Source organism: Pangasianodon hypophthalmus, chromosome 6 (assembly GCF_027358585.1).
Source record: "Pangasianodon hypophthalmus isolate fPanHyp1 chromosome 6, fPanHyp1.pri, whole genome shotgun sequence".
Classification (NCBI taxonomy): domain Eukaryota; kingdom Metazoa; phylum Chordata; class Actinopteri; order Siluriformes; family Pangasiidae; genus Pangasianodon; species Pangasianodon hypophthalmus.
In genome coordinates, this window is record NC_069715.1 from 8,947,539 (window position 1) to 8,973,211 (window position 25,673).

A 25,673-nucleotide genomic window follows, 5' to 3' on the forward strand; every position below is an offset into this window, starting at 1 on the left:
ATGATTACATTCGTAGAATGTTATTTCTATGAACATGTTTAACAGTCCCATGTGTACGCTGGATTACAGTTGTGTCCTCATATTATATGTATGCACATGTGCGTGGTGTTGTGATAGGAAAAGTCAGCCAAAATTCACTTGCATGTCTGTCAGCAGTAGACTGTCACAGTACAGTGTGTGAGTGTGTGTGTGTGTGTGTAGGGGAAAGAGATAGTAGATCTGCGGATACTAAAACATAGTGCTGACATGTGCAGCTGTCTTGATTAATCACACTGATGTACTGTTATAGTGAGCCACTAGATCTCCAACATTTGGCACATTTTTACCAAACATGCAATATGTTACAGTTGTGTGTATCATGTTTCCTTCACTGCTATACACTAGTGCTTGCTTTTCCTGCAAATTTTCTAGGATTGGTTCCCACTGCTGTCACTAGAGTACATCTGCCCCGCATGGTTTGTTGTTTTTCCTGCTCTAACACATTTATACAACTGATCATTGTATTATATGCAAAACATTTGAATTCAGAGATGCAGAATTACCTGTTAAAGGAGAATAATCAACGTTGGGTTGGTGTGATGGTGTGTTAGCACCCCCCAGTTGATTATTTTCCAATAACAGCACATCCCAAAGTGTTTTACTCCTCTTACTGTACATTCACACATGCTACGATTTTATCACTGCAAGTTGCCAGTCTATGAAGTCTGCAAAGTCTCCAGTAGGCGTTCCTGCTACTGGGCAACTGGTGCAACTAGCATTCCACTTTTGACAACAAATCAAAGGAGAGCATTTGCATATAAAATTCACCAGTGAATATATGCATCATATCGTACGAGATGTCGGAGAAGCAGTGTGTGCTCTTTGCCACTGCGGCCATCTATCTGCGGCGAAAGTGCAAGCGCTGGATCTGGGTCTACGAAACAAGTCTGACTCGCAGGCAGCATAGCAAGTACAGGAGCTGCGGTTGGATGAGGTCCAGTTCTAGCAGTCGATCAACCAAATCTGAGACATATCATGAAGAATTGGCCAATTGCTAACTGCTAGAATTAATTTTTCCTCCATCTTTTCTGCACAACAGTATCTGACATGAAACTGATTAATTGCGCTCTACTGTCTTCACTCCCATTGGTAGTCACTGGACCCATCGCTCCATATTTGCACAAAGGTAAACTTTTCTCAGCTTTGTCGCATCTCTGGACTCTCCCACATCTACTCGCCAACAGTCACTGTCACTCATCTCACCAGACGTTTCATTGAAGAGCTACCATTTAATAATCTCTGTGTTGTGAGGGTTTTGGGAAACTCAACCCTGAATCTAAGACATTTCTATAGACAATAATAAGATAAATGTTATGAATGTTAGGAGTGACGACAGGAGGGAGATTTCCAGAGACATATATTTACTCTCATACACACTTATGTAATAGCTGGAAGTCTGTGTATTATTCCTTTCTTTCATAATAGTGATCATAATCAGAGCATAAATCCACACTGAAGGAGGATTTGGAGGATTGTAGTGGATTGCAGTGAAGGAGGATCATAAATCATAACATGGTGTAATACTAGTAATGACAATGATGGCGTAATACACTTTCGTATTGCTTTACATAGAAATATGTTCACTCGAAATTCTAAATTTATTTTTCAGTCAACGAAACTGATAAATGCTGTAAGCATGGAATTAGGCATTAAAGTCTGTTTATATACTGTGGATGCCAAAACTGACAAACAAGGAATACTGAAAATATAGGCTAAGTTGAATAAGATTAAATTAAGTATAGATAGATAGATAGATAAATAGATAGATACTGGCCACTTTATTGAGACTGGCCACTTTATTGGAAACACCAGTATCTGCTCAATCATGCAATTATTCAAACTGCCAATCATGTGGCAACACTGCAATGCATAAAATCATGCAGGTACAGATCAATAGCTTCAGTTATGTTCACATCAAACAACAGAATAGGAAAAATATGTGATCTCAGTGATTTTCACCGTGGCACGGTTGCTGGTGCCAGGCAGGCTGGTTTGAGTATTTCACAAACTGCTGACTTTCTGGGATTTTCACACACAGCAGTCTCTAGACTTTAGAAAAAACATCCAGTGAGCATTCCACAGCTCTGTGGGTGGAAATATCTTGTTGATGAGAGAGATTAGAGGATAATGGCTGGACTGGTTTGAGCTGGCATGAAGTCTACTATGGCTCAAATACTAACTCTTTACAACAGGGGTGAGCAGAAAAGCATCTCAGAATGCACAAGATGTTGAACCTTGAGGCATTTGGGCTACAACAGCAGAAGACCACCTCAGGTTCCACTTCTGTCAGCCAAGAGCAGGAATCTGAGGCTACAGTGGGTACAGGCTCACCTAAACTCGACAGTTGAAGACTGGAAAAACATCAGCTGAACATGCAGGTGGTAGGGTCAGAATTTGGCAGCAACAGCATGATTCCATGGACCCAACCTGCCTTGTTTCAACAGTTCAGGCTGCTGGTGGTGGTGAATGCTTTCTCGGCACACTTTGTGTTGAATCGTGTGAATCTCACAGCCTATATGAGTATTGTTGCTGAGCGTGTGCATCAAAGTGGACCAGAATCTCTAAGGAAGTTTTACAGCACCTTGCGGAATCCACTACATGAAGAATTTTTAATAATAAAATATAAAATGAACAGTACTGTTTTCAGATTGTTGATCTCTATATAATAATAATAATAATAATAATAATAATAATAATAATAATAATTATTATTATTATTATTATTATTATTATTTAATTTATTTATTTTTTATTAATGCTATTCATTAATATCTACTCCATCAGTACTGCAAGTTCACCTAGAGGAAAGTCTTCATCTCCATGTCCGTGACTGTATTAAATAGATCCACAAATAGAGAAACTACTGTATTATTTAGCAGTTGTGGATTCTACAAATCTACATATTTATGATCAATTCCTGAGCCATATCTTAGAAGATCTTGCTGCAAAAGTATGTGGGAGGAAAGGAGGATTTCATCTAAAACAAAAATGCAAGTTAGAAATATCCAACCCCAAGATAGAATGTGCATATTTAGAAATACTTGAAGACTTGAACTTCAGCATTGTGATAATACATTCACTCAATACTAATGTGTGAGGAATTGAAGCTGTGTGTAACACAGTCAGTGCTGGACGAGATCTCTGCCACAGGCAGGGTTACTACAGGGTCGGCTCCTATTGTGCGAGCAGTGTGTGTGTGTCTGCCTCAGCCAAGCCTGTGCTAATGTACCATTACACAATAGACCTAGTCCTCTGAGCTAAACCTAAGTGTAGCTAGACTTGAAGATGGACTGCTTGAAGATAATCACTTTTTAATGGCTACAGATTGTAAATCAGCGTGAGATCAAGACCTTTCCTCTGAGAAAGATGCATGTAATTCATTTCCAGTGCAATGATGTGTAACTTTGCAAGTAATCACACTGTTTTGTTAGATGAGAGATTATTGTCTAACTGAACTGCCCATACTGTTCACTATTGTGCCTGGTGGGATTAAATGGGTTAGTACGTCAGGGGTAGACAAATCATACATTTATTAGCTAGCCCACTGTGCACAGAGAAGCTCCCCAGTCCTATGTTTTGTTGTCTTGGAACCTAACTGACTAAAAGTGGTAGCTAATGTAATATAATGATGTATATTGAGCTAGTTTGCTAGTTAAGTACATTAATACAGACTAAGGTAAACAAATCTCTATTCTCTTCTAAAAACATTTCTAATGCAGTCCATCATGTTTGCAGCCTAGTCAAAATGTCATTGTTGAATGTTTAGGCTATAAGGTGCAGAGTTCTGTCCTTGCATTGAGTGTAAAAGACATTAGAGTCTGACTAGCTTTATTTTCAGTCATGCTAGCAGGAGATTTTATTATTTAGGGTTTTGCATTTTATTTTGCTAGGGTTCATCAGTGTTTCCACAGACCTGTGTTATGTAAGGAATAACACGCAACAGGCCGTGCTGTTATACGAAAATAATGCACATTGGGGGGGTGTGATGTGGCATGGCGCGCAAGCAGAGTGACGCATCCCCCCCTCCCTAGTATTTTCATATGTGGACACAGTCTGGAGTGTGTTATTCCACTTATACCACAGCAATTTGCCAAAGATTACAACGTTTAATTCATTAATGTATAAACATTGTGCATTTTATAGTTTATAGCAATGGTTTATGGTTATTATTTAATGTTGTGGAACGTCCCAGAGACAAGTTAGTTCCTGTTCTCCCTTACGTTATTGCCGCAATAACAGTCATTCCCTCACCAGCTTCTATCTCTGTCTCTCGCTATCATTCTGTCTCTCGTTCTCTCTCTCTCTCTCTTGTTATTTAACCCAGAAACTCGAAAGTGTTAACTTCTCAGTGCTGAAGACTTTCCTCTGCTGATAAACCTCGCAAAGCACCATGGCTGTTACAAAGCGCTTACAACCAAGACTCTTTCCATAAATGTTAAATAAACATCACCTCACAAAAAAAGTCACCACATCAATGATGGTAGGGTTTACCTTGTTAAATAACACATTTTTTATATCCATGTATTATTAGTCTTAGTCAAATCCCTGTGTATGAGCTGTTACTATAGTAACAATAACATATTTGAACGAATGCATTAATATTAACCTATAGTTCATGTTACAGCCGGAACTACTTTCCAAGCCGAGCTGTTATACATAAATAATGTACACCTTCTGGCCAATCAGATTCAAGCATTCAATCATGCTCTGGTTGAAAATTAAATAAATAACTGATCAAAGCAAATACTTTTGGCTAGATTGTATGAAACTGCACCTGGCAAGCTGAACATACAATATACATCAGGGTGTGATGATAATGATGTGAATGGATTTGAACAATGTGGCAGTCAGGATTGGATTAGCTGATCCATGTGAGGTGTGTGGACTGAGCCATGCGCTGATTGAGCTGATGAGGCTGATAAATCCAGACAAACATTCTCATCATCAAACCTAGACAGACTGGAGCAGAGGTCAAACTGATTATTGGAGAATGTTGTTGACTGACAAGTCATTCTCTTGTCTGAAAGAGACGAATGTTCAGAAGTCATAACTTTTCTGTTTTGTGCAATCATTGAATTGGATCTGCTGTAATGTAATAATTGCACTCAGTAAATAACAGTAATCATTTTGAACAGCTCAGTATTATGTGTTCTTCTGATTATTTCAGATAGAATCAGAAACAGCAGATTCAAGCCAAAGCCTTCTGCTGAGGCTTTGATCTCGTTGGCCTCTTCTGCAATGCTTACAGTCCAGATCAGCAACCATTTACCTTTCATGCCTGATCAAAACCCTGGCAAAACTCAGCAGAGATACAGATAGGCTGGAAAGATTTCATCCTGTCTTCAAGCATCAACCTAAAATGACTCACTGAATCTGAATCTTACAGCTGGTCTATTCTTAATTATTACAAATAACTAAAAACTATTCAATCTGACATGACTACTGTTTTGTGTATATTTGTTGATCTTCCATCTGTCTTCTCAATCAGACCTATGTATAAAAGACTGAACAACTGGCTAGAATGAAGCCTGATATTTCTTTCCTTGCTTTCATTTATTAAACTAACAGTGGCTTGTAATGACAGGGTGTGCAATAATAAATAAGAACATACGTTCATGTGTTTCCTGTGAATGAAGCCATCACTCAGTCTGGATGTGTGTGCTGCGGGTGTGTAAGTAGAGTGTTGGAACCGATGTAAAGGGACAGAGGCTATAAATCAGATGTGAGCTTCATAGGTAGTCATTACCCTCTCACAGAGAACAACTGTTTCACCCTCTGTCACACATTCTTTCAGCTCACTGCCCTCAGGACACTGTCAATATTCCCCTGTGTCACTGATTTCTCTATCGCTCACTCTTTCTATCGCTCTCTCTCTCTCATCACATCTGTCTTGCTCACATCTGGAGAAGTGCAAATGCCCTGTAATACTGCACTAACTACATAAGCAACTCATTGTTATTCCAGTCCTGTACTCAAGTGTCAGTTTACATCATTCTTGCTGCTCTTTTGACCTGTATAAGACAAATACGACCTCACTACTGCATTTTTCGTAGGAAAGCGCTCGCACCATTCATCGCGAGATGGTAGCAAGTTCAAATTCAGACAATGCCACAGCAATCTGGGCCAGGAGCCAAGGGAGCAAAATTAGCCATGCTCTCTGGGTGGGAGAGATGGCATCCCCCCGCCTCCCCTGTCAATCATAAAGACACTAGCCAATTGTGAGTGTCTGTGAGCTCATGTATGTGGAAGAGGGCCGACAGTGCTTTCCACTGAGTGTGCTATGCTAACCTGTGACACAGCATGAGCAGCAGTTTGAAAAAGAAATGCACTTGGCTGGCTCAAAGGGAGCACATGTTATGGGGGGGGGTTGGCTGGTGGCTGAGAATTGCCAAGTGACTAAATTGGGGAGAAAATTGGGAAAAAGTGACACATGAAGATCAGGCTGGTTACAACCACACACATGTATCTTCTTTTTGTCTTCTCAACAGCCTCTGAATCCTAAACAATCAGCATTACTGAAACATATCCGAATAAAAGACCCACGGACACACAGCCTTACCTAGATTCAAATGCTTACACAGTCTGTAATGTGGTAGGCACTACCATGGCATCTGGACCACAATTACAAACACTTTATTCAAGTTACACAAAGACAGATACAGTGGCTGATTAAAAACAAACCTCTTTGTAGTTATATTGTACTGTATCGTCCCGACTATGTAGGAAAACACAAAAAATAGGAGTAGCCTACCTCTTCAGGACCAGCAAGATAATAAGTCATGTCATATTTTTTATTTTTATTTTAAAAACTAAAAGAGTAAAACCATTTCTTTGTGATTACTGAGTTTAAGGTGTGGGTTAGATTTAGAATTAGGTGTAGAATTTTCTTATTACATATAGCTAGTTGCATAAGTACAATACATATGTTACATACAGTATATATAGTGTACAGTGGGTATAAAATGTCTACACACCCCTGTTAAAATTGCAGGTTTTTGTGATATAAAATAAATCATGTCAGATCTTTGTCCACCATTAATGAGGTTATAGTAACCAACAAAATCCAAGTGAAAAACAAATGGAAACGTTTTAGGGAAATGTTTCCATTTTTATGCAAGAGTCTACCAACTTAGCACCTTGATTTTTTTTTTTATTATTATTATTCCACTCTCCCTTGCAAAAATGCTCCAGATCTATCAAATAGCAAGGGGATCTCTGGTGCACAGCCCTCCTCACATCATTTCACAGGCTTTTGATAGAATTTAGATCTGGGCTCTGACTGGACCATTCCAAAACGTTGATCTTCTTCTTCTGAATGCCATTTCTTTGTTCACTTGGATTTGTGCTTTGGGTCATTATTCTGCTGGAAGGTGAAATTTTTCTTCATTTTCAGCTGAAAAGAAGCAGCCCCATAGCATGATGCTGCCACCACCGTGCTTCACCATGGGTATGGTGATCTTTGAGTGATAAGCTGTCTTGTTTTTGTGCCAAACATGTCTTTTAGAATTATGCCCAAAAAGTTCTACCTAAATAGGATTGCGAAAATGTTGATTTGCATTCCTCAAGATGTAATGAAGATATGCATCAAGACTCTGTTCTGGCACCCAGGTGGTGGAATAAACTTTCCCTGGCTGCCAAATCAACTAAGGCTTCAAACAAACGCTGAAGACCTAGCTCTTGATAGCATTCATAAATCCTATACCCTGCCCTGTTTGTACTAGATGAGGATATGGTTTTGTTTCATTCGATTTAGTTGGATATGTCCGGCTTATTTCCTGTAATAGAAAGTAGTTGGCATAAATGAAAATGTTTATCAGATCTGGGGTTGTGGTGACTCAGTGGTTCTGCACTACTGCTTGTAAGGTTGTGACTTCAAATCCCAGGATTGCCAGAGCACCTCTGTTGGGTTCTTGAGCGCCAAAAATCTGAATGAACAGAATTGCAGAAATGTGCATGCTATGTAAAAAGATGCCCAATCATGCATTACCAAACCAGGACTACAGCCACCCAGCTACAATCAAGTCATTTCTCATTGTAGCAGTTTCAGGTTTCAGGCTTAATGCTAAATTTGTATCCACAGTGTCCCTTTGTCCCTTCCAATGTGGACGTCTAGAGCCAAAACCATGATCGATTCTGACACTGAGCTCTATAATAAGCACAGAAAAGCCACAGCAGTTAAAATACATTTATTTGAAATGAAAAATAGCTTTTCCAGTATTATATTTCTAATTCAGCAAACCCACTTGGCCTCCCTCTTTTCTATTATTTTATTTATTTATTTATTTATTTTTAGAGAGTGTTTGTTACTTGTTTGTACTTTCCATGGGGTCTGCTACAGTCTGTCTGGGTTCTGCTTCTATTTTTATTCTTTTTTTCTCTCATTTTTAATGGACTCATGAGAGCCAAAGTGTTTAGAACATTCTATTATGTGTTTTCTTGCGTCTTCCTAATGAATAAAAAGGCGACATGAGTATTGGGCATGGGACTCATTCTGTTACATTATATTTCATTTTATAGCCTATTTGTCTGCATATTCTCGCCTCTGCCTCCAGTCTGTGACTGCACTGCTCACAAAATATGGCACTATATTACTTAATTCTCTCGCTCTTTCCATCTCCCTCCTGTTTTTATAGTCAACGGTGATTTGTCCTGAACAATAAATAAGCCATGGGCCTTCAAAAACCCAACAGCCTGCAATATTAATTAGCTTTGCTAGCGGAAAGAAAATGGTTGTGGGAATGATTCATATGTAAATATGAATAAATATTTCATAGGTCATTTCTAACCTTGTAAAAATATTTAATTGAGTCGAGTAAAATGTTCTGCTCAGCAATTCAAAAAGACATTAATTCCAGAAGGCAGACACGCAAATAATTATCCGTATGACTGTGACGGAGAGCCTGACGCCCACTGAGAACATGTCACACTAGTCTGAAGCAGAATTACTGCAGCAGGGAATCACACCATGTCTTATTCACTGACCATTCACTCAGCAAACACTCACTCAATTATAACACACCCGCAGGAGGACTGACCTGATAATGGGTTGTCAAAGTTTGTGTCTGTGGCCACAAAAGCAGTCAGTCTGAGTGAAGAACAGCTGATGGGATTGTGCTGTTCTAGAAAAATAATCCAGGATAGGGTGTTGTGATGCTGTTACCACCCCGAATTTGGTAACTTTCCAATAACCGCATGTCCTGAAGTCTTTTATTCATCTTATACCATAGCAATTTGACTAAGTTTATAAATTTGATTTATTAAAGTCATATCATCATATTTTCTTATCGTTATTATAATTTTATTGTTACTTTTAATGTTGTTGGATTTCCGCAAGACAAGTTATCACTGACAATATAGCAGCTACAATCAGTCGTTCCTTCTCCAGCCTCTTTTTTTCTTTCTCTGTCATTTCATCCATATACAGCTAGTTAGTACTCAGTGAAACGAAACAACGTTCCTCCAGGACCAAGGTGCTACATAAAGCAAACACAGAACTACAGGGGACTACATATATTTACATAAAGTGCACAGTGCAAACATGTGCAGACAGCACAAGACAGTATGAAACTACCAAAACAAGACAGTGGGCACAGGAAGTTACAGTGCAGCGCCCATTAGTCCACTAAGTTACTAAGACCAAAAAGAAAAAAAAAACACACACTGCCCTCTGCCCTGAAAACTCTTCTGAATCTGAACACTTTTATAAAGACTGTTACAAGGTACTGACACTGGAGACTCCTTCCATAAATGTTAAATAAACATCTCCTAATAGAAACATTCACCATATCAACCATTATATGTTTTTCTTTGTTACATAACATTTTTAAATCCATTTACTGGTCTTAGATTATGTGGAGCATCCGCTGAACGTCCCGTTGCATTCGTTGTTACTATAGAAACATAATTATTATAAAACAGAAATAGAACATACATACAGAAAGCACATTATTATAAACCTGTGATCTGCCCTATTAGAAAATTACTCAACACCTTCTGACCAATCATATTTGAGAATTCAACAGGTTTGTGGTAGAAAGAAAAAAAGAAAGAAAGAAAGAAAGAACATAGTCACATAAGACGTCACACATACACAAAAGTGAAACAGGTCAACAGGGACTATAAACACCTCATGCTTTCAGCTTTCTGCGTGCTATGTAGTCATTAAAATAAGCATGATTGCTAAACCTAAAATAATAACATATCATAACCGTCTGATTCAAATTCCTAACCAACCAAGTAGAATAAACAGATTGTCTGAACCAGAACGAAAGACACACCCGGGGCAGTCAGACACACTGCTAATGACCCTGCTGACCAGGTCAGTTGACTCGCTGCCTAAACAGGCCCCATTAGCAAAGAACTTCATTTTTCTCCACTACGCCCAGCTGGACCAAATTCACCCTGCCATAATCTCCCTCCATCAACAGCACTCTGCTTCACTCATTGTTTGGAGCATTGCGGATGATTTTTTAAGGCTAAACGGTACTGATTTATGACCTGTGCAGTGTGACATGATTGGAATGATGTGAATATATCATGCTCTGCTTGTGTTGTTGCTCATACAGGAAGAAGAACCAGTTCAACAGATTAATGAGTTTTCCCATCAGCCAAAAATCCTGTTTCCTCTAACAGGCCCCATGTGGTCATCACAGCAATCCCCCTTACCCTGGCATGACACATAGAAGTCCTGCTGTCAAGCATAGAGCTGGTGAATTCATGACAATTCACAAGAGTTAAGTCAGACAGTGTTGCGAATTATTGGAACGTGAGTGAAAGGTTACTGACCGTGATTCACTTGTAGGAATTCTGCATTAGATTAGCTTGAGAGTTGTTATAGCTTGGTAGGTATTTTAGTCTTGTGATAATTTTTCGTTAACTTTCTACATGTGTGTGCAATTGTATGAAGCCAAGATCATATCTAAGCCAATTATTTATATATTATTTTGTGACAAAATAATATAAGCAAGGAATAATGTTATTGATTATTATCTAATAACAGGATGCCCAGACGTGTTTTATTCCTCTTATACCATAGCGATTTGCCAATGATAACAAATTTATTAATGCAACACTTTTTAACTGTTAATAGTTATATTCACTGTTGTGGAATGTCCACGAGACATTAGTTCCTGACAAGGTAGTCCACTGTGCTCTTATTGTGACATGTCTTTGTTTTTGCTTCCTGGTCCTGTCATTTTCAGGTCACCCCATTGTTTCCAGCTGTTTTGTGTTAGTTTGTAATTAGTTTGTCTATTTCTACATTGTTGTGTCTTTGTCCCAGTGGTATGCCCCTAAGTCTTTTTGAGCATCTTTTGTATTGTTAGGTTTTGAGCCGTGGTTTCCTGTGTCATGTTCATGCTGGTTTTCATTCTTGCTCGTGTTTTGCTTTTGATCATTGATCATCCATGTTTGTCTCTACCTGCTTGTGTTCTGACCCCAGCATGGTATTATGACAACAATTATCAGATTTGTCCAAATAAACATTATGCTTATTATAAATACTTGCATCCTCCCTCCAATATGCACATATTACAGTTACAAAAAAACCTGAAAGCACAAAGTCTGCTGTCCTGAAACTTTCCTGTGGTGGAAGCTTGCTCTTACGAAGTGCTGACACTGGAGACTGTTTGCTATTAATCTTGGAAGGTGTGGAGTATCTGCCATATAAGCACAACTGTCTGAGATACTGGGACACATTCTATAAAAAAATATTCTGACCAATCAGATTTAAGAATTCAACAGTGACATGGTATAATTATGGATATAACCTGTATTGTGTAGGTGCATGAATAACTTGTTAAACTTGACCCCTTTTATAGGTCAACAGAAGCTAAACCAACTGGTAGTGAGAAGTGAGTCCTGATGTGGACAGAGTCTCGACCTTGAACAAATACTACACACACAGTGTGTGCAAGAGTCACCGTTCCAGGCTGGAGGGTAATGTGAGGTCAGTCTGTGAAGAATGATGGATGGCAGTGAGGTTCACCCGCTCCCTCTAATCTCATCTCCGTGTGTTTGACTGCTCTTCCAACTGACCAGACTGGCGGCATTTCTCAATCACAAGAGCTGGAGAGCATGACTTTAGTGTAAAATTCCAGCCACGGCATCGGATGTTTGTGTTTATGCTAATTTCTCCACTTTAAAAAATAAAGAAATAATACTAAGAAGAAGAAAAAGAAGCAGATTTAAGAGGACAGAAACAATAGATTGATCTTCCTTCAAGTATCAGTCCTCAAGTATTTGGCAAAAAACATCTGGAGTCAGAGAGCTTTAAAAGAAAGAGTTTATTCCAACTGTGTTGTAATTATAAATAGTTTTATATACCATAAACAAACAAACTAGCTACAAAAGACACAATGGAAATATACAGAACTATTATACTTCTTTCTACCAAACCTTTATTATATTGCTTATCATCTTAGGTTGTGTTCAGACAGTCAGGCAGTCAAGTTCTTTTTTTTTTTTTTTTTTTTTACACAGGAATTATTTTCTGCAGTCTGAAAAGCAAAAACACATGAAACATATCTTTTTCCAATCAGATTCAGGCCACATTTGTATGTAGTTTCAAATCTAGTTAAAACTCCGATAAGAAGTTCTGGAAATGCGAATCAGTTTAACCAGTCCAAAGTTCAAGTTTCTTTTCGTCAGTCATCTTCAGTAAGCGCTCTATCCTGGTCAGGATCACGGTAGATCTGGAGTCTGTCCCAGGAATACCTGGTGGGAATACACCCTGGGCAAGACGCCAGTCCATCAGAGTACATGCACATACTAAAGGGCAATTTAGCATAGCCAATCCACCTACCAGCATGTTTCTTGGAGGAAACCGGAGAGTCCTGAGGAAAACCACGTGGACACGGGAGAAACATGTGAAACTCCACACAAACAGTAACCTGAGCTCAGGACTGAACCGGGGACGCTGGAGCAGTGAGGTAGAAACACTACCTATTGTGCCACCATGCCACCAAACAAAACATATCAAATTTAATCACTTTTGCAATACAGATCTATTTAAGAAATTGATTTGCCCTTCTATGTGAACACCACCATAATCTGAAAACAATTAAAACGTCAACAATTCTACCGCATGCACAATCTGCTGTACAAAACATATATTTACAGTCATTCAACATGAATGCACTTTCATTACTGGTTACAATTAAAGCATTGTGAATGGGAATCCTCTTGCTTCTCTGGAGACGTAGTGAATTTACTAGATAAGTATATGAGCAGAACATTTCTGCTGTAGGTCTGCAAGTGGAACCTGTTCTTCACTTACACAGCTGTTGTAGATTTTGCAATTTCATACTTGAGTGTGTCTTTGTTGTGTCCCGATGACAGGAAGAGATACTGCTTCTGCACCCCGACAGCCAGAGTGCTGGTTCTAAGAGGAGTTGTTTCACCCCTTTAAATAGTTGAAATAGGTTAGATTTGGGCCATTATCCCTCCCTCCCCTACCTGCATTTCTAAGTACCATTCACTCAGATGGCGGCTCCCTGGTGGTGCCGTCGGTTCCTGCTCTTTCGGAGCTCCTGGACATGTTTCCACTTAGCTTTCTGCCTCTGCTTCTTCTCCTTATGCCACAGCACTTCACAGTACTCCTCCAGAGAGGGTGTGCTCATAGCACGTACATAATCCTTATAACTGTGCCGCAACTCTGACGTCATGTCCTGAATGGAGTGATCAGGGGGTCCGCTGGAGACTGAGTGGTGCCCGGGAAGGTGGCTGCGTTCCAGGACTCTCAGTGAGAGGTGGAGGAGAGTGCGGGTGAAGCTGTGCTCCTGAGCTGTGCACACGTACAAGCCAGCATCGCTACGCTGCACCCAGCGAATTAGTAAACCTCGCTCTGTTACCAACACCCGCTCATCCTCTTTTACCTGTAACACACAAACATAACATTTCCTCTTCATCAACACACTAACGACAAAAAGATGCAGCATTACTGCTTTCCAATCTAGTTTCAAAATAAGTGCACTTTCTAATTCTGTGCAATAATTAGGTGTCACCTCCAACTGCATATGGAGAATTCACATGTCACCTGTGGCGTTTCTAGCCATAAATCATTCTGATGGTTTGTGCACAGCCATGCCGAAGGGAGCGGTGCACAGCATGGCTCCCACCCTCCTCCAAACACAGGGGCAAAGGTCACTCTTTCACCTTTGGGTTCAGCTTCCTGCTGACCTCTAATTACTGCATTTGATTGGTCATTACAGTCTTATTAGATACATCATGAAAACTGACTTTATATTAATAATAGTTAAGTGAGAGAGAGAGAGAGAGAGAAAGAGAGAGAGAAAGAGAGAGAGAGAGAGAGACACATCCTTTAGAATGATTACTTGGCCTGACCTATCTAAAAAGAGTGTGTCTGTGTGTGTGTGTGTGTGTGGACAATAAGCAGATCTATGTTCAAGGTGCGTGTTCACTTCTTTGGTGGCCTCTGACACAGGAAGTTCACTCTGTGTGCATGTAAGGGTCAGCCCTGGGAAGGCTGAGAGAGGATGCAGTGTGTTCCAGTAATAAAGACGCGATGACATGGTCAAAGAGAAGGCTGTCTAAAGCATGCTAATAACTGTCTCCTTACTGTCGCACTGTCTATCAATTGCTGTCTCATCCTAGACCTTTCTCAGAAAACCTAGATTCCTTTACCTGAAAAGTGTTTATATGCCTGCCAGTTCTTCATTCACTTCATGCGGTTGTCAAGAGCTAAAACAATGCAGCTGTGCTCTAGAGAAATGAGGGGGCTTCAAAGCATACCAACTCCTTTTTAAACAAGTGCACACTCACTCATTCACACACACACATATGTGCACACACAAAAAAATTCACACTCAGGTAGGTTTTATTATACCTCAGACACAACTTAGAATTGAACAATGTTTATAACAGGAAGAAATACAATCTCTCAATGGAAGACTACTCTGAATCAATAGCTTTAGCCAATTAAGAGTTAAAGCTCTGACTTTGGGTCTTGTGATGCCTGTGACTGAAACACAAGCAGCCTGAGGCATGTAAGGATGAAACATGTGTGTGTATATGTCATGGTGATGTCACAGTGTCTGTGTGTAATAAGGCCATGTGTCAGATGTATGTCATATCTGATACTGAAGGGTGAGAGTGAGGCATTGGATCAGCTTCTCTGTGTAAAAGCAGAACCGGGTCACAGTTAAAGCTGTGGAAGAGGCCTCTGACTCTTTCATGTTCTGAGTGAGGAGAGCAAGGTCTTCTGTTCAGAATCAGTCACAAACACAAGTCATAAAGCCTTCTGGGAAATCAGTTCAACAGAGCATACATAAATACAGAACAGGACATACAAGCCTCTCTCTCTCTCTCACTCATTCACTCATCTTATGTTATGCCATGAAGAGGATTTGGAAGTGACCACAGTCCAGTAACCATACACATTTTTGAAGCATAGATGTTGGGCAGTCAATAAGCGTTCATGCTATGTGTGTATTTTTTGTACAACACTTTCACAAACTCAATTATTTACACTTACATTCTAAATTTGTTTGTCATCCTTTCACAGATTAAATTACTTTTTATAAGGAAATAATCTGTGGTTATGGTTACAGATATACTTGATATATGTGTATATCACAGAACGCACAAAAGGTCGTATGTACTGTTTGTATACGAATCTGAATTATATATTCACATATTTTAAATGTTTACTGATGGAATTCAACGACTGTCCTTAAGACGTCCAACCCAAGTGAGCAGGTTTCTGTTCATGCACGGAAATGTGTTAAAAATGTTGTTTGCCCTAACTGCCCATACTCTACAGATGTGGTTTATAGAGATTACATGGCATGGTTGGAGTATTCCTTAAAAACCCATGAGACTCTCAACAACTCCTGTCTCTCATAACAGTGCCCTGAAGGCTCAGAATTTCAGCGCTGTGGGAGGAAAACATGCTGTTTTAGGGATGGCATGCTGCAATCTGTATCTGTTTAGTTTGGATAAACATTTGCACCAACTCACACACTATATTCACACAAACACTAAGGATGAGTTCCTTTCCCATCACTCAGCATGGTTCTTTACGAGTTGAGGTGTTGGGTCATATTTTAGGATTGCACTGCAGGTGTAAAGTATGTGAATGTTTGTGTGTGCATGAGAGTGTCTGTTTTGCAGGTGCTCTGAGCAGCTGGGTCATCCAGCATCTGTTTGTCCGGGAAGGCCAGATAAAGGGAGATAGTCGTAAGAAGAAGAAGGTGATAAAAGAGAAAGTGTAAAATATAACCAAAGCTAAAACAGGGGGCTTCTGTTTACTCACAGAGCGACTTTAAACAGTTTTCTGTGAGCAATATATAGCACATTTCTCTAGACCCCCGCAAAGGTTACGCAAAGCCTGACACACATACACACACACTCACACACAATTCATGCATGAGTGTTCTGGCTATTCAGGAGTGATTAAGTACAGTAGTGATGGATCAATACAACAATGCTGCTGATATAACACTCAGAGGAGTTAGTCCAGGGCCTATCCATTCATCATAACACACAAGCACACACAAAAACACCCACACGGTGCACAAGGTCAAATCCTCCTTCATATCCGCAGCATGAACCACTCTCAGAGAGAAAGAGGAGGTGAGGATATGTGGGTGATGAGGGTGTTGGATTAGTAGCGGCAGTGCATATATGAGGGAGAATAAGGGCAATGGAATATTTTCAAATGTCCAGGGTAGAAATGGCTTTAGGGGATAGATGGAGAAATGTGAGAGTCTTGAGAAGTTGAAGAAATACTAGAGGTGAGGTAGGGTCAGGTTCAAAAAGTGAGAGAAAATGGTGAGTAGATGACAAATGGATTCTGCAATCTCCCTTTCTCCATCCTTATCAGTTCATCTGTTAATCTCCCTACCCATTATTTTAGTTTTCATTCTTCCAAATGCCTTTTTCTGAATAAAAAATAGCACAGCCATTAAAATAAGATCAGCAATAATATCCATCTTCTTTATGGAGAATGGCAACAAGAAAAGTCAGTTATCTGAGGAATGGAGGTGCTTCAGTTTATGTTCACATCACTCATTAGGATGGGAAAAAATGTGATATCAGTGGCTTTGACTGTGGCACAGTTGTTGGTGCCAGGTGTGCTGGTTTGAGTATTTCAGAATCTGCTGATCTCCTGGCCAGGAAGGGGAATCTGAAGCTACAGTGCACACAGGCTCACCAACACCGGACAGTTGAAGATGGGAAAAACAGTCTTACCAGTTTTCTTCTAGCAACAGTCAATTTGAACTAAAAATAGACATTTAGCCTTATACCATTCTGCATAATCATACTATATGACCTTAAAGCACAGTTTTGTTTTATTGAACACATATAGGTGGACAAAGAGTTAAAGCAGACTTGTTTAACCAAATAATTGTTTTCCCATTTCATACACATCAGTAATTTGTACTCAAGATAATGTCCCGTGTAATCTCTTGAGTTATGCTGATATAAGTACTTCAGTTATTTTCATTAGCTGTTTCTGTTATTCATCTGCTTGTACTGTAAACTAATCCCTTTTCATTGATGGGGTCCATACCATATTGTTGTTATGTAACCACTGAATTTTAGAACCAGAGATATGAACATTAACATGATTCAACTGTTGAAATATGCTAAACCCTGCAGCACCAAACACTTGTTATGATGGAGAAAGTTTTAGCCAAATACACAGCAGCATGTGCTTTCGATAGACCCACTGTGTGGGGGGGCAGAGTGAGAGCAAGTGTAGGCATGTTTACGACCTGGATTAAGACTGTCTTAAAGCATTGACTGCACATGTTGTACTCTCTTGCACCACAATGTTCCACAGAAAGAGCACAAAACTTTAAATGAGAGGACAAGCTTATCTGGCTGCGTCCTCACTGCTGCCAGCATCTCTCAGGTGTAGCCAGGTTATAATCAAGCTGTGTGTTTTATTTAAGGGAGACATAGAGACAGGACCTGTGATTCAGACTTGCACCTTTAGCACTTACACTACAAGTTTCTCCAGCAGTTCTCCTCTCAGTGGTGGTGTAGAGAGTGAGAGCCTTAAGGACTTGCCATAAATATCTTGAACAGGGACTTTTCACACATCTCACCTATGGAACCTGTCTGACATTTAATTTTAATGCTTGCATTTAACAGCCCTTCACACTGTAATTACATGTAATAACGGCTGATGTTTACTGTAAAATATTGTATATTTACTGTATATTGTGTAAAAGTATTGTATATTGTGTGAATTATGTTCTCTTTTATTGATTCCAATACCAAGACAAATTCCCCGTACACTTGTACTTGGCAAATAAAAAATCTGATTCTGAAGTACTACTTCCTGTAATATATACTGTACATCTCATAAAGTATACACAATTGACTAATACTAAAGCGTATTGCTTCATAAGTTTTCTTGACGTAAGCCGCAGTTACATTAAAATGTTGAAGACTATGAGTCTCCATGAAAAATGAGAGAACAGAATTTACGGTTCTAATTCAAGTCCTACATACTCATAACGTTTGTACATTGACACTTTGTTAGCAATCAACCATGCTTGCCAACCTGTCCAGGTGCATTGCTATCTATCTTTGCAACCATGAACACTAAAACAACAACAGCAAAAGGAATACTATGCTGCCCCTTTTTGTGGAATAATTTATAGTCAGACCAACCAAAGGAGTTTACTCATTGGTCAAACATATAAATTTTCACCAGTGCAAATTCATACCACAATTTGGTGATGTGAAGTCACTGATCACAACAAATTCTGTTGAAATAAATGGAATTTTGCTGATAAAAAGCTAGTGTGTCTGACTAAGTTTGAGAGAATGATACTGCGTGCATATTGTTTTTTTTTTTTTAGCATTAGCATTAAATATTATTACTATGGCCTTGATTGTAAGCAAACGCATGCTCACATATACAACCAAACAGTGTGTGTTAGTTACCTCTTGGCGGTGGTCTGCTCCTGGTCTTTGTATAAACCAGCGAATGTGGGCCTGCTGGGATTTAGGCAGACACTCCAGAAAAGAGGAGTTATTCTCCACACCATACAGCACCTTCTCCTCTACGTTCTTCCCCAACACTGCTCACAATTGTAAAGGAAAGGTAAGAGAGAATGCATTTAGATGATGGGGAGTGTAAGCACATGCGTGTATGCTTGAGTATGTGAATGACAGAGGGAGAGAGTAGTTTTAAAATTTGTTTGTGAATTCCATTACATGAGCACCTCTGGAAAATGCTACATTTTCTCTAAAGTACAATGCAGAGCTTTTAACACACACACACACACACACACACACACACACACATACACGCGCACACACACACACACACACACGCACACACACACGCACACACACCCCTTTGCTTGTCTTACTATCCTTGTGAGGACCTTCCATAACAATAATTAGTGCAGCAAATGGTACACTACACCCAAACCCTAACCTTATCCTCAGTAACCAGAAGGAAACCTTCTGAATCGTTTTGGGGTTTTTTTATAATCTTTTTTTTTGGGGGAAAAAAAAAAGGCAGTTTTCCTCATGGGGACCAGCCATGTATTCATATGGTCAAAACTCGCAGATATTCCAGTCCTATCACACACATACACACACTTTCTTACCGTCGTCTGCGTCCCAACAATGGCTGGATGGGTCTCCATGTTTGATGTCCTGTCTGCGAGCCCTCCTATAACAAATTTCAAGAGTTTTGCTGGGTCACATGATTGGAAAAGGAAACAAGTGTCTGAAAGTCTCATCTATACTGACAATATAGTTCTATACCTGTGCTGCTGTTTCTGCATATGTTCTTGTAAAAATTTCTCCTTACTGTCTTCTTACTGTTTCACAGCACTCCATTTTATTTGATTTTATCAGTTTTGTATGTTGGCAAGGTATTTTTGTAACAGTAAGAGGTAATGAAGTTGTGTGCTTGAGCTGCAGACCACCTGACAATCAGTATGTGCAAAACATCTACTAAACTAATAACGCTCTCTCTTTCTCTGACTCAGCATCTGCTAGCAATGACCTGACCTGCTTGTGTCAGCAGCAAACCTAAAAGTGAGAAAAGGGCAAGAAAACTTCTTTGGCAGCTCACATACATCATCTCAACAACAAAGCTCCTCTAATCAATTTGCCTGTCCAGTCCACTCCCACAACACCCTATAGCACCAGAGCTGTGGAGCAAAATCAAATATTTATCTTTTCTTCCTGGGCTGAAATCTGGAGAAAAATTGAAGAAGTAGGTCAGAGTGAGGGCATGGTGGAGAACACTTGCTCTCTACTTTAACTTCTCTACCCAAGTATTTACTAATACTACTCAAGTCTACTAACTCATACAGGCTACACACTAACACTACTTTCTCATACCACACCCTCCTGCATGTACTATGCCCTTACACTCATACTTATTTCTCAGGCTACTCTTACATTGCTTATCTAAGCTGTACTCCTCTCACAATACTAACCCTTACTCATTTGCACTTTTGCACTATTTGTACTTTTCCTAGTCATACTATTCTCAATTGCTGCTCTCACTGAATAATCTACTCAGCAAACTATCACAATATTGCTAACCACCACAAATTGTAAACATGTATGCATGTGTGTTGTCACCTCTTTGATGCAGGAATGTATCTGGAGCAGTGGGAGCCATCCCAGGCGCAGTATGGGTCTCTGGCCAGGCAGCATTCAGCGCAGCCCTGACCGTAAATGTGGCACCTGTGCAGAGCCACCAGCACCAAGCCGTCTTCCCCTCCGACAAACAGCTGCTGCTAAAGACACACAGTACAACACACCCTCACACACAGAACAAACAGACACAAGGCCAGGAAAAGTGCTTGCAGGCAGTATCATAGCTGTTTTATTTATATCGTTCTGAAAGAACCATCAGTAAACGTGATTTATTTGCTCTGTCCTTGTTGCTCTGTAATTTGTTCAGATGCTTTCATCTTTAGGTAAACATTGTTTTTATTTGTTCTTTCACCCATATGCCTAGAGAGCTCATGTACTTTGAGAAAATGCAGACTAGGCAGAGAATAAATACAAACGTATATGGAAGATGCAGGGTCTAAAAAAAGTCAGACTGAAAAGGGGAGAGAGTGAGTGAGAGAGAGAGAAAGAAGAAGAAGAAGAAAAAGAAGAAGAAGTGGCCTGGAGAAAGTGACCGAATTTGGTTTGTCCTGTGACTGACCCAGCCACGTACTTAAGCAGATAATGAGACAAACAGGAGAAGGAGGAATGTGTGTGTCATGTATAAGAGAGAGACATAATGGTGGAAATTTTGAGAAAAAGAGGTAATAAAAGTGGAGTTACATTGCAATCTCAAGGACTCAAATATATCAAACAAAATAATTACACAGAAAGTGTAAACATAATACCTGTCAGTATCATATTGTTTATACCTGTTTAGAAGAGATTTCCATATTGAGGATGGGAGACGGATTCTGAAATAAGACACAAAGCAGTTGTGAAAGATAAATTTAAGAAACAAATTGTCTTTGTTTCTTTGTTTTCTTTATCTTTACCTTGAACACTTGTAATTCTTCTAACACCACCTCTTCTGCAGCCCAGTTTTCCTGTGTGATGCTAACCACTTTTAAAATTGAACCAGCATCTATAAAACACACAAACACCAACACTTTGTGTGCTTTTTTTTCCTGAAATTTGACTCACTTCGCCCTCTATTGGTGTTTTTATTTAACACTTTGTCAAACATATACATGCTGTATGTATTTATGCAGGCCACAGTAAGTACTGATCTTTATCATGAAGACACTAAACATCCCTCTGTGCATTTAGGAATTGCCAGTAATTTGCCAGGATGTGTGTAACTTTACCTGTGCCCAGGAACATGACAGCGTAGTGGCCATCCTCAGCAGAAACACGGTCTACTGCGATCTGCGTCAGCCGGTACTTGGTGTTGATCCTCGTGAAGATGGGCCGACCAGTGATCGGGTACACAGAGTGGTACATGAGTGGGTGCATGCGGATAAAGCTAATGACATCATCTGGGAAATCTTTAGTGGTCTTAATACGTGGGTCATATGTGCGACTCGGACACTGTTTGGGAGAAAGATTTACATTTAGTCATTTGGTAGATGTTTTCGTCCAAAGCAACTTACACTATAGTTGAAAGTAAAAGCTATGCTTAAGAGCCAAGCAGTGGTTCTCTGGCAGCTGTGGGATTTGACCTCACAACATTCAGATCACTAGCTCAGAACTCAGCCACTGCTGCCTATTATATCTGAAACACAAATATAAAATGTCCTATACAAACATCAGAATATGAACATATACAAGAAAAAAAAAACGTTAGTGTTGTGGATAATGTCCTTCTGTTTAGAGAACTTGTTCGGGCTGATACAGCATAATCCTTAGGTTGTATCGCCCTCTAGTGGTGAATCCTAACGCTACACTATACAGTCAGGTCCCGAAGTATTTGGACAATGACAGAGTTTTTGTGATTTTGCCTTTATACACCACCACAGTGGATTTGAAATTAAACAATCAAGATGTGATCGAAGTGTAGACTTTCAGCTTTATTTTAAGAGAATAATGATACAATGATATGCCTACCTTCTCCAGAGTATTCTTGACTTCTGCTGATGTTGTGAAGGGGTTTTTCTTCACCAAGGAAAGGATACTGTGATCATCCACTTTAGTTGTCTTCCGTGGTCCTCCAGGCCTTTCGATGATGTTGAGCTCACCAGTGCTTTCTTTCTTTTTAAGAATGTACCCAACTGTTGACCTGGCCACACCTAAGGTTTTTGCTATCTCTCTTATAGATTTATGTTGTTTTTTCAGCCTAATGATGGCCTCCTTCACTTGCATTGAGATCTCTTTGGACTTCATATTGGTAGCTCCAGTCGAACAGCTGCCAAATGCCAACTCAATACCTGATATCAACTCCAGACCTTTTATCTGCTTCATTTGTTTTGAAGTAATGAGGGAATGGACCGCACCTGGTCAATTAACTTCTTGTCAGTCAGTTGTCCAAATACCTTTGAGCCCCCGAAAATGGAGGTACTTTGTTGAAAATGGCTGTAATTCCTAAATGGTAAATACCATATGTCTGTGGAACCTCTTAAAATAAAGCTGAAAGTCTACACTTCGATCACATCTTGATTGTTTTATTTCAAATCCATTGTGGTGGTGTATAAATGCAAAATCACAAAAACCCTGTCATTGTCCAAATACTTCCAGACCTGACTGTATATGAATACAGCTGTCTCTTCTGAAAGTCACTCTTCGAGTAGACTAAACTTGTTTGTCATTGTGAAGAATATATTTGACATTTGAACAAAAATGACAGAAGGTACAGCTGTACAGAAAAGATGCTACTAAAATGTGGAATGGTGAAAAGTAAAAAAAAAAAAAAAAGAAGTAATGTGGTCCTGACCGTGCCAGGTCTTGGGTAGGGGATTTTCCCCTCATATTCCACCCAGCGATGATCTGGTCCCTCTTTATGGGCATAAGGCCCATTAAATACAGCACGGATGTCCTCCATATTGTACAGACACACTGCTGATCCTTTAAAGATAGAGCTGATGGTACACAGAAGAACACAAACAATGGTAAACTTTCATGGATATTGTGAAATACAAAGTAATTTCATTTACATTTGAAGCAAACTGTGCTCATTCACCTTATCTTTAATGTAAAATTTTGGCAACATATTTTAAAACACAGAAAAGCAGAGAATTGGAGAACTGGAGGTCTGCAGAAATGGAAGCAAATCTTTGTATGTGCTGTGTCTGTGTATGTTTTGACATTTAGATGAGCTGATCATAATAAACTAAGTATGCAACACTGCAAGGCTGCTAGAGTAGTAAACACTGTGGAAGCCAGAGCTCTGGGTGGTTTTATATCCAGACTCGTAATTGTGCCTGTATTCTTCCAGTGACAGCAATAAAAGAAGGAGTACCTAGTAGTGGTGAAGACTCCATACACTTTGGGGTTTTTCTCATCTCTAGTTGGAACCATAAAGATGTCCTCTATAATTCACACATACACAAACACACATGCATGCTTTAAGGTGGCTAGAAATACAAATATGTGTGGTTATGAGATAAAACATTGCATCTAATAAGCACATCATTTGTGTGTGAGAAAGTGTGTACTTGGCTGTGTGTAAAATCACCCACTTACGGAGCTCATCAAAGTGTGTATCCACACCATCTGTGCCTGGAATGGAACACACCAGTCGGGCCTTGAGGAACGTTGTCCACTTGTTGGTCAGACTTCTCAAACCACCTACATCATTCTGAAACACACAAATACATACACAAACATGCAGACCTTAGTCAAGCATCTTAAATTAGCACCCACAATCAAAACCCACAGGTGTACCTTTTTAACAAACCATTACACTTTATTTTATAGACTCCATAAATAAACTCCCATTATATGAAGTGATCTCCATCTGTCCTTAATCAGACTAGCTTATTTAACTAAGACAGAGTGGGGAGGAGAGCTAACAAACATCAATTACCTACAGAGACAGAAAGAGAGAAAATGAGAGGGACTTAGAGTCTAAATCTAATTTCTTCTGTTAGTAAGAATGAGTATGTAGGGGCCTCTTTGTTAATTCTTAGAATCAGGTTAACTGCAGCAGCAGTTAGGCAGCCTGTTAATGGAGAGATTTGCTATGGGCATGAGCTAACATCCTTGTTATTTCTCAAGAGTGTTTGATCAAATGCATCCACTGAAGTCTGCAAACACACACTGTTCTATTCTTTGCCATTATCTGTACTGAACAAGACACTCACTTGAGAGCAGGAGAAAAAAAGTAGAACCATAAAAGGGCTTAGCAGTAGTGTTTTTAAACACTTTAAACTACAAAGATTCACTCTCTAGAGTGAGAGGAATCTGGCCTTGGCTAGCTTTACAGCTTACTTCTTAAGTATTAAAAGCCTCAGAGCAAAGATTTTGCAATCTCAGAATGTGTATAGCATTTATACAAAAAGGGGTAGGAGAGGATGTAAGTGTACAGCACAAAGTAAATACAGATAGCTCAAAAACCCTTGATAAGCAGCAGTGATGATGACAAACGAGTACTCAACGACTGCAAGTAAACAGTATACTATTTCTTTTAGTTTAGAACAAGGACCGTTTTTGGGTTTGAGAAAGCATTACTGGTTATGTGTATATGACCAATTTGACTCCTGCAATGAAGCCTTTTTAAGGCATTTCAGCACTCTCCTATCAGAAGTAAGAGTTCGGTTAGCAAGATTATAGTCTGGCACACAGGAGCTCTGGTGTCATCATGAACAATGGCTCAGACCCTGACTACACAGCCAGGCCTCTACTGTGATTTACCCTGCTGACAACACTGGTTTAGTCTGTTTTCAACAGATCTTGTCACATGGAAAGTACCAGGAAGCCTGCTCTCCCAGGAGGAACATAAAATGTATATGATTTGCTAATAAAATGACTGAATCAGAGAAGTGGTGAATGTTTTGATCAAGAGGAGCAAGGATGGCTGCATGTCTGGTCCCGCAGGGATTCTTACTTTACAGACACGGGCTACACGGGACAGCACGCCTTTGTCCATGGTGCTCCCATCCCGGGACGCCTCGCGGAAGAAAAAGTAAATCTTGTCGTCATCAGGGTTGTAAGTGTCTGCAATAGGATGAGCAGCTATAAATTTGGCCTCTGTGGAG

The 25,673-nt window shown here is 39.7% G+C and overlaps 1 protein-coding gene across 3 annotated transcripts in view; it reads right to left on the reverse strand.

Annotated features, from left to right (window-relative positions):
* Positions 1–12,305: 12,305 nt before the first annotated feature.
* The window catches only part of sema3d (sema domain, immunoglobulin domain (Ig), short basic domain, secreted, (semaphorin) 3D), a 39,270-nt gene continuing 25,902 nt past the window's right edge, over positions 12,306–25,673 (reverse strand). For 2 of the 3 annotated variants that reach the window (XM_026927334.3, XM_026927332.3), the window contains exons 8-18: positions 25,523–25,665; positions 24,160–24,274; positions 23,936–24,005; positions 23,411–23,555; positions 21,849–22,071; positions 21,537–21,625; positions 21,414–21,455; positions 20,626–20,783; positions 19,635–19,699; positions 18,961–19,097; positions 12,306–13,913 (exon numbers count right to left, since the gene is read on the reverse strand). In XM_026927334.3, coding sequence (XP_026783135.3) covers positions 13,518–13,913; positions 18,961–19,097; positions 19,635–19,699; positions 20,626–20,783; positions 21,414–21,455; positions 21,537–21,625; positions 21,849–22,071; positions 23,411–23,555; positions 23,936–24,005; positions 24,160–24,274; positions 25,523–25,665 — 1,583 coding nt within the window. In that variant the 3' untranslated portion in view covers positions 12,306–13,517. The remainder of the gene's footprint in view (positions 13,914–18,960; positions 19,098–19,634; positions 19,700–20,625; positions 20,784–21,413; positions 21,456–21,536; positions 21,626–21,848; positions 22,072–23,410; positions 23,556–23,935; positions 24,006–24,159; positions 24,275–25,522; positions 25,666–25,673) is intronic. The other variant, XM_053234997.1, reaches the window with a different exon arrangement.